This window comes from Abramis brama (genome assembly GCF_963993115.1).
Source record: "Abramis brama genome assembly, chromosome: 22".
Lineage (NCBI taxonomy): Eukaryota > Metazoa > Chordata > Actinopteri > Cypriniformes > Leuciscidae > Abramis > Abramis brama.
The window spans coordinates 14,561,052-14,571,384 of record NC_139984.1 but is presented as its reverse complement, the minus strand read 5'-3'; the positions used below and the strand labels follow the sequence as shown (position 1 = coordinate 14,571,384).

The window sequence follows — 10,333 nt, the reverse complement described above, 5'->3', positions numbered from 1 at the left end:
CTAAATTAACACTGTTGTTGGGCAGGTTGAGATGTTCAAACAATCAAGAGACAGTTAGTGCCACAGAGCAACAGATTTCACATTTTTCAGGTAATTCAAAAGGGTTTACTTTTAGTTCTTTTTACATACTAAGATAAAAAAGAAGAAAGTATCTTAACATAAAAAAGCGTACTAAAGTTAGAAATAACGACTGCGCATTTTCTTTTAAAGGGAAAGTTCACCTAAAAATGAAAAGTCTGTCATCATTTACTCACCCTCATGCAGAGGTGTACCTGAAAACCCTTGAGTAAAAGTACAGATATAGGTTACAGCGAAACAGACTGATTCTACGACTTGAGTAAAAGTGTTCGAGTATCTGATTTTAGCAGTACTTAAAAGGATAGTTCACCTAAAAAGTTTAATTTTGTCATCATTTACTCACCTTTATGTTGTTCCAAACCTGTATGAGTTTCTTTCTTCTGTTGAACACAAATGAAGATATTTTGAAAAATGTTGGTAACCAGACAGTTGACAGGCCTCATTGACTTCCATAGTATTTTTTTCCTACTATGGAAAACAATGGGTGGCGTCAACTGTCTGGTTACCAGCATTACCAACATACCAACAAACACCTGGGATTACACACAACTATACCTGCTCATGCACTCGAATTTGTGTAAAGTAGCCTTGTTGACAAGTCTGGGTGAACAAGGACAAACGCACAAGTTCTAGTACCTTTCATGCCCTGTAGATAGAGATATCACTTCTTTTGTAGCAGAAATAAACGGCTGTAGAAAAAATTAGGTGCCCTGCAAAATATTGGAGTAAAGAGAACATATACTTATTCTAAAATTTTGTTTAATAGAAAGTAAAAGTTGCTAAAGTCAAACTACAAAGTAGCCAAAAAGATACTTAAGTACAGTAACTAATTAGGCTACATTTACTCAAATACTTTACACCACTGCCTTCATGTCGTTCCAAACCTGTTTGATTTTCTTTCTTCTGTTTTTGTCTGACAGCATTTGACCCCGTTTATTGTATGAACAAAAACACTGAGACATATTTCAAAACTCTAATGGGGGTTATGTTTCCCATTAGCATTGTGAGCTAAGTTGATTGAACATTGGTGGCAATGGTCTCTTCATGATCAACTTGGGCTCAAATGCTTTTGGGAAATGCAGCCCTGGTCATTCAGCGATAGCCATCTACTAACCAGACCCAGTTCGGTTGGACATTATCATATTTCCTGCAGAAGTCGCTTCTGATATGCTTGACCATGTTGCATCAATGATAACCTGATTGGTAGCTTATAGGTACGAAATGCATCACTTTACTGTTATTTGACATGCACATTAGTGTGAGTGTCAGATTTACATGTTTTATATTGATCTGATGGGAGTACCACATGTACATACCCACTCAAATGAATCAGTACATGCCAGGGCCATTTTTAGCCATGTGGAGTGCGTGTGTGAATTCCCATGGAGGGGGGGATGGATTTTGACCATGTTGCACACACATGTTGCTTTTAATGACGGGTTTTGATAAAAGAGCTTTGGATTAGGCATAAACTCTTTTTCATTTATGTAATATCACATTATGATCATTGAAATCACAGCACTCACCAGCTGAGCTTCACTGGAAATATGCCTAGTTGTGTTTTCAGAGGAGATTGTTCAGAAAATCAAAGAGATAAATGAAGTCGCAGTTTAGTACATTTCAAATATACAAACTTTAAATGTAATATCAAATAACACACCACAGTTAAAATTATTATCAACTCATGCATGTGCTTTATATGTTGGTCAACACATCAAAAGAAGTATGTATTTAAAGCATGGCAAAGGATTATTAAAAAAATATGATTTAGAATGTACTTTAAAGTAAAACTGTTTTTGACATTATTAAAAAAGTGAACTTTTTAAAATTATACTTAAGTGTGTTATAAAGCATAGCCATGAAAGTGTATTCTATAGCCTTTTATTTCATTTGAAAACTTTTAAGATTTGAAGTACAAGTGTACATACAACATAATTAAGTATAGCCTACTTATTTTAAGTACATAAACATTACTAACATGTGCAAATTACAAAAATACTCTTTAAAAGTGATATTCGTACTCCAGAATGAGAAGATGAACTGAAAGGCCAACGTCTTTTGACATTATGTATATGTTACATGTGAAACTGTCCGTGGGAGAGACGTGTACACTTATTCTTTTATATTTGTTAGTTTATTCACTTTAAAGTTATATGTATTGAGATGCATAGTAGTAGAAAAGGCTTTTTAATTCAGACTACAACCCTCAGCATGTGACATCCATTTAGTGCAATCAATGGCTTACATATGAGTCACTTTTGAGTAAATAACAAATTCTTCTGACAGAAATTAATCAGTTTCTTCTGCAAAGCTAATAAGAGTTCAGTGCTCATCTAAGCTTTGAAAACAACAACAACAACAATACACATCGGACAAAGCAAAAGAAAAGAAGGGAGACAGACCAAATGATTGTCTTTTTCAAGAATTGTTTTTCTAGTTAAAAACCAGAAGAAGTGCAATAAAGAAAATGCTCACCATTCAACAAAACATAAGTGATATTGAAAAAAAGTTGGTCGTATTAAGTCAGGTCACACAAAGCATTTGTGTTATTAAACATGATCTATCTGACTCTTAAATATACTCTTTTTTTTAACACACAAATTATTTGAAAATTACATTTTATTTTATGCTTACATTGCATTTAAATGTCGCTAAATCTGTAATAGTGCCTTTAAAGTTCCCCAAATGTGTCATTTATACCACAATTCCATTCCAATAAACTAAATGTTTTTTGTTGTTGTTTTTTTTTACGTTTGGACTCTTGTGTCAAAACTCTCCGGGATGTGAAGAGTTAACCTTACCTTCGCAGTGCATTGTGGGATAGCAAACGATCAGCGATGGCGGCGAGACGAAAGCACTTGCAACTTTTCATTGTAACTTATTTGCATGTTACATTCCTTTCCCTGAACTGCTTTATCGACGCTGCAGACGTGGCGTGGGATGAAAACGGATACATTCTGTACTGCCCGTGCATGGGTAACGAGAGCATGATACATCTGAGACATTGAGAATCACACATACAGATATAAAGCGCCTGAATCCGTCTGTGTTGTGTTGGAATAATAAACACATTTCTGTGGTGTGTTCCTCTTTAGGTCGGTTTGGAAACCAAGTGGATCATTTTCTTGGATCACTGGCTTTCGCTAAAATGCTTAACAGAACACTCGCGGTTCCGCCGTGGATTGTTTACCGTCATCACTCTCCCCCTTTTAAAAACGTAAACACAACACCCGTCACTACTTTGACTGCACATTTCTTCTGTCCCTGTACTGTTTTGAGAAGTCTAGCTTCAGCTGGTAGGGTTTTGGGACACAGTTGCTGGTTTATAGCTGCTGCAAGTTGGTCATTATCTGGTTCAACCCAATGTTACCATTGTAGAATTTATTAATGCTTATTTGTTTCATTCACGAGTTGTTCCAAACTGTAGACCATCTTGGATAATCACTAACTAGTATACCAGCTGGTTTAGGGACATAGAGGATGATGAGCCACGTAATGACCAGCTGTCACACTAATAGTGTAGTACATGGGGAAAGTACAGTTCATTGATAATGTATGGTATGCTCCTGTGTCTCAAACAGGTGCACGTCCCTTACAGTGAGTATTTCCAGTTGGAGCCAGTGAAGCAGTACCACCGTGTGGTGAGTCTGGAGGACTTCATGGAGCACTTGGCTCCTAAGCACTGGCCCCGTGGTCAGAGAGTCGCCTACTGCTTCGAGTCCGCATCTCACAGGAGCCTGGACAAAAAGAGCTGTCCGATGAAGGTAATATGGATGTTCATTCTTCAAGGTGCTTGAAGTGCAATTGTTGGCGATTACAATGCAAAATACTGTAAGCTTATGCTCTGCTTTAGACTGCAGACATGTAACTGATGTGGAACTGTTGGATTTGTTGCTCTAGCTTTTACACTTCCTTAATTTCTATATTTTTGCTGGACTTTCACTATGAGAAAATATATAAAAGGGATGTTCACCCAAAAATGAAAATTCTGTCATTAATTACTTTATTATCATTATTATCATGTCGTTCCAAACTCTTAAGAGTTTTGTTCATCTTCGTAACACAAATGAAGATCTTTTTGATGAAATCTGAGAGCTATCTGTTCCTCCATTGACAGATATGTAACTACCTCTTTGACTATTCAAAAAGTTCATAAAGAGATTGTAAAACTAATCCATATGAATTGAGTGGTTTGGTCCAAATTTTCTGAAGGGACTTGATCGCTTTATATGATAAACAGATTGAATTTAGGCTTTTACTCACAAATAAACATTGATCAGCGAACATAAACAGAACAGCTCGACCGTGCTGCATAAAACATGAGAATGAACCTCACTGGTTCTTGCTGAAGCTCAAACTTGCTGCGTAACATGAGAATGAACCTCATTGGTTCTCACATGTCAAGCGAACATACTTGAGCTGTCATTTACCACAACTGATGTGTGAGTTGATGAATGTTTATATGTGATTAAAAGCCTAAATTCAATCTATTCATCATATAAAGCGATCATGTCTCTTCAGAGAATTTTGGACTAAACCGCTCAATTCATATGGATTATGAACTTTTTAAAGGTGACATATTATGCCACTTTTCACAAATGTATTATAAATCTATGGTGTCCCCAGAATGTGTCTGTGAAATTTCAGCTCAAAATACTCCCCAGATCATTTATTCTAGCTTGTCAAAGTTGCCCCTTTTTGGGTGTGACCAAAATCGCTCTGTTTTTGTGTGTGTCCCTTTAAATGCAAATGAGCTGCTGCTCCCCGCGTCTGTTCAGAAGAGACCCAATCCTTTACATGAGCTTCGGATACTCCAGCAATAACAAACGCAAATTTCAGTCAAATCTCCGAAAAAACCCGTAGCCTCACAGCCTGTGCAGCCTCACAGACTCAGGAAGAGGTTCAACTTTTCGACTGCACCTGGACGTTTCTGAATGGTTAGTGGATTCACGGATGTAGTTGTTGTGGAGTTACATTGATTACATTAATCTCATCGATTTTGCATGTACTGTCATGTTTAACTTTTACACAAAAGTTGACAATTCCCATGAGGTCTTTATAAGACAGCTGTGACATTTTTTGGTCAAATAGTGTTCTGTGCTCGTATGTGCAGCCAACGACAGAACAGTTTGCATGCTTTGCTCCAACTTTTGCCATTGCGTTAGAACTGGTTACACTGTTGTCGCTTGCGAAACCAAAGGGCGGTGCCGTGGGTGGAAACGTGCAGTTTATGGGGCGGTCTATGGAGGGACAGAAATCACTCAGATTTCATCAAAAAGATCTTAATTTGTGTTCTGAAGATGAACGAAAGTTTTACGGGGTTGGAACGAAATGAGGGTGAGTAATCACTGACAATTTTCATTTTTGGGGTGAACATCCCTTTCAATGATGGCACATACCATGGAAACACTGCCCTCTGTTGGATTTTTAGCAGATATGCATGTTGTTTCATACCATAAAAATGTCATGACAATGTACTTGTAATGCAGCCTGTTGATTCTGATGCAGGATGGAAATCCTTTTGGACCGTTCTGGGACCATATTGGAGTCGACTTTGACCGTTCCATTCTTTTCGGAGGTCTGTCATTTAGCTCCTACTACCAGCCGCACTGGATAAAGAGGTAAGATTAAGCTGAAACACTCACATTAATCAAAATGATTGCACTCAGGCTCCCTTCGCCTTATTTTTCTCACTCTCAAACTCTGTTTTTCTTTTTCTTCAGGTTTCCCCCAGCGGAGCATCCAGTTCTCGCTCTTCCAGGAGCCCCAGCGCAGTTCCCTGTACTGGAGGAGCACATTGGACTGCAGCAGTATGTGGTGTGGTCTGACAAACTGGTACAGGAAGGAGAAGGCCATATCAACACCCTGCTAAACAGACCCTATGTGGGCATCCATCTGAGGATTGGCTCTGATTGGGTAAGCTCTGTGTCTGTATGCGAGTAGAGCTTTTTCAGAAGTTCAGATCCAACTGGGAGCTTCTAGAATTTTTATCTCAAGTGCATCTTACATTAACAATGCCCAGATCAAATATGATCTGGGGGGTATTTTGATTTATAATACATCTTGTGAAAAGGGGCATAATATGTCACCTTTAAAAAGTTCATAATCCATATGAATTGAGCGGTTTAGTCCAAAATTCTCTGAAGAGACACGATCGCTTTATATGATGAACAGATTTTAGAATTTAGATTTTAGAACAGAATTTAGGCTTTTAATCACATATAAACATTCATCAACTCACACATCAGTTCATTGTCATCTTGAAAGAAATGAATACTTTTATACAGCAAGGATGCATTAAATTGATTCATTCATTGATTCAATTAAGTTCATGCTTTAAAGATATTTATAATATTACAAATGATTTCCTTTTCAAATAAATGCAGTTCTTTTGAACTTTCTATTTACCAAAGAATCCTGAAAAAATGTATCACAGTTTCCACAAAAATATGAAGCAGCACATTTGTTTTCTACATCAATAATAAGAAATGTTTCTTCAGCAGCAAATCAGCATATTATATTGATTTCTGAAGGATCATGTGACACTGAAGACTGGAGTAATGATGCTGACAATTCAGCTTTACCATCACAGTAATAAATTACATTTTAACATGTATTCAAATAGAAAACAGTTTGAAACAGTTAGAAAATGATTCTTGATAAATTGAGAATCACAATTCTTTGGTATAAATAGAGATCACGATTCTGAATAGACAACTAAACAAAATAACATATAGGCTAATTTACTAGAGGTTCTGTCAAAATGCTGCAGTCTGTTTAACCCTTTCACACTTAAGTTTAAAATATTCTAGCTGACCCCCCAGCATGAGTTTTTTTTAGAACGTATCACATTATTATTATTATTATTATTATAAACCTTTATAATCATCATGTTAGTTGATCTATAATGCATGATAGGCGCCATCATGTTAGTTTGCACCGTAATTTACAACACGTCAATTTATCCACTTCTCCCGAAATACATGAAAGTATGTGGCAGGTGAAGGATAGAGTACATTTTATATGTGTATCTGATATGAATAAAATGCGTCGTCAATTTAGATATACTGTATGACGTACTGAGCGTTCTAATTATACCGGTGTGATCGTACGTGTCAAAGGGTTAATTTTTTTTTTTTTCAATTGGTTTGAATGAATGATTCAATGATTCACTCATAAAGACTTCTTGTTTCATTACTGCATGAATCAGCATTTTTGAACAAATCTCTTGAATGAATGATTCAATGACAAATGCATTTTTTAAACAGTCACTTGTCGCCACCTACTGGTGTAACAATGCAATTGAAACAATCTTTATTTGAAGTATCTTTCAAAAGGTGATTTTCTCCATTTTGATTGCTACTGTAATCATCGGTGTTTATATCCTTCATATCCTTAAAGTTAAAACGATCAACTTTTTCGCACTACCTCTGCGATTATTTGAGTGATTGTAAGACCAAAATAATGATACTGTGTTGTTGAAGCTGTTTCTTATCTACACATGACAACTGCTGTCTCTGGATCAGCAGCAGCACCATCGCAGATTTGAATGTTCGCTGTGATCACGCTTGTCAAAAGTTTAATAAACATCATTGTCATATAGGAATAAGATCACATGGGCGTTAGAATCGAGTTTACGATCTTTTAACGATTAATCATGCAGCTCTAGATTTTACTGTATTTTTGATCAAATAAATGCAGCCTCGGTGAGCATAAGATACTTTCAAAAACATAAAAAATCTAACCAACCACCACAAACATTTGAACGGTGTATATAGTTTTATCTCTCTGTATGTAAAGTTAAATGTTGTTTTTAAAAAAATTTTTTTACTTTTTGTTATTGTCTTAAAAATAGTATTAGATGCTGACATGTCATAAAACAACCAAATATATAAATAAACAGGCTATGATTGATTATAGAAAAATAATGTGAATCTCATCATAACATTTGTGCTCCAACAGTATATCTGAATTAATGTGGCTGGTTTTATGAGATTCTTGAAGCACCAATACCGAGTGCAGAATTTTAGACCTAATGTGGCCTGAATCAGACGGTACACATCATATCCTCTTAACTATTCTTTTTACCGTTCCACACAGCAAAATGCCTGCAAGCTTTTGAAGTCGGATGATACTGGTCCTCACTTCATGGCGTCTCCACAGTGTGTGGGATACGACCGTCAAACTGCCCTGCCGCTGACCATGACCATGTGTTTACCGGACCTGTCCGAGATCCGCCGTGCTGTGAAACTCTGGGTGAAGAACACCAGTGCCCAGTCAGTATACATAGCCACCGACTCTGAATCGCACGCCGCAGAGATTCAGAAACTCTTCAAGGGCAAGGTGAGGTTTTACATTTCAACATTACAAATGTGTGAACATGATTTAGGAAACGGAATATAATAGTGTTGACACATTTTGTGCAGGTGAAGGTCGTGAGCTTGCAGCCGGACACTGCTCAGGTTGACCTGTATGTCCTCGGCCAGGCCGATCACTTCATCGGCAACTGTGTCTCGTCCTTCTCAGCCTTTGTTAAAAGGGAGAGAGATGTTCACGGGAAACCTTCATCCTTCTTTGGCATGGACTACCCAGGAAAAAGGAAAACAAAAGAGGAACTCTAATGAAATTAAGAGGTTACGTTTTTGTAACTGTGAAGACTGGTTGACGGTGTGCATGTTTCAGGTGTCTCATTCGTTTTTGAACAAGAAAATTTGGATTTACGTTAAGTACTTAAATGAAGGGAGAACAATGGAAGTTAGTTCCTTATTGATTTCTCTGGACACACCATATGTCCTGTTTTGCACTACTACCTTAACTGTGAGCAACCAAACCAGAACCAAATGCTCCACTACATCTTGCTCCCTGTTTCTTCTAGAAAGAAATGAGTATTTATCATGACATATCGATTATATGTTTGTACTGATGTTTGTATAGACTGGCTAATTTGAGGATGGAAACTGACCCCTGTTAGGGTCTAGGAATTACGTCCGAGAGCCTAGTCAGAATTAGTCAGGTGTAAGCGGTTAGAAATTGCACTTTTCAGTTGAAGCCTATTTAAGAGCACCAGTGATTTCTGAAAATGTATAAAAAATAACATTGAATGCATGTCATACAGACTTTCTGGTGTCTTACAGTAATGCAAATTATTTTGAAAGTCGGTGTGAAATCAAATGGCAGAAATGTTTTATAAGTGTTTTAAACTGTTTGTAATTGTTAGTCATTTTGTATCGGATGACATTCCTCAAATTAGTTTATCAATAAAAAATAAAACGAGCAGTATTCTGTGTGCATTTATGTCCTTATTATATGTAAATATTTTTACATCTATTTACAAAAATCCAAAAATACATTGATTTGTACAAAAATCAATCAATGCATCAAATACCATTGTTTCCACTCAAATGCAGTGGTGGTTACTATACTACTTTTCAAAAGTTAAAGCTGAATTTTCAGCATCATTATGCCAGTCTTCAGTGTCACATGATCCTTCAGAAATCATTCTAATATGCTGATTTTATGTTTAAGAAAAGTTTGTCAATTTGGATCAAGTTAATGTGTCCTTACCGAGTTTTAAATTAGTATTAATTTCTTTCATAATTTTTTTTTTTTTTAACAATAGTATATTTGTCATTGCAACAAAAAAGTTTTAAATAGGTCTATTTATTTGTCAATTTAAAAACTGTTATTTTTAATAATAAATTGATCATTCATTCCTTCATTTTATTAGCGCTTTATTGTTATTCCATTACTTTAATAACAAAACAAACAAATATACAAATCTATAGTGGACATTTGAAACAGTTTTGAAAATGTGTAACTAAAGGCTGGATATGGCAAGCTGTTTTGACTTTTATTCATTCCCAAGATATTAATTCTTGATATCAACAATTAAATTTTCACTAGTTAAAATTCTAATTCTTGAAATCAGGAATTAGATTTCTACTAGTAACAATAGCAATTTTTTATATCAGGAATTACATTTCCAGTAGTAAAAATGTTAAAATAGCTTGTTTGCACGACATCACTGCTGTGGCGTGAAATGCAGATGGAGGGCAGGAAGCGATTTTCTACATAGGAAGCACTATCACAAACTCAAAATGCCTATGTTTTGCGTCGTTTATGGTTGCTCAAATCTATCAAACCGAGATACCACAGGAGCTTTAATTGGTAACCAAAAGTTGTTGCCTTTAGTCGTATTTTGTGTCTGCTTTTACTGAAATTAATACGGATCCCATATTCACATTCTATATGGTAT

At 36.1% G+C, this 10,333-nt stretch overlaps 1 protein-coding gene across 1 annotated transcript; it reads left to right on the top strand.

Annotated features, from left to right (window-relative positions):
* Nucleotides 1-2,891: 2,891 nt before the first annotated feature.
* On the top strand, nucleotides 2,892-9,357 carry pofut1 (protein O-fucosyltransferase 1). The gene is made up of 7 exons (XM_084099740.1): nucleotides 2,892-3,054; nucleotides 3,174-3,295; nucleotides 3,660-3,842; nucleotides 5,587-5,699; nucleotides 5,802-5,994; nucleotides 8,179-8,421; nucleotides 8,505-9,357. The coding sequence occupies exons 1-7, from the start codon at nucleotides 2,916-2,918 to the stop codon at nucleotides 8,697-8,699; spliced, it is 1,188 nt and encodes a 395-aa protein (XP_083955866.1). The 5' UTR covers nucleotides 2,892-2,915; the 3' UTR covers nucleotides 8,700-9,357.
* Nucleotides 9,358-10,333: the final 976 nt, after the last annotated feature.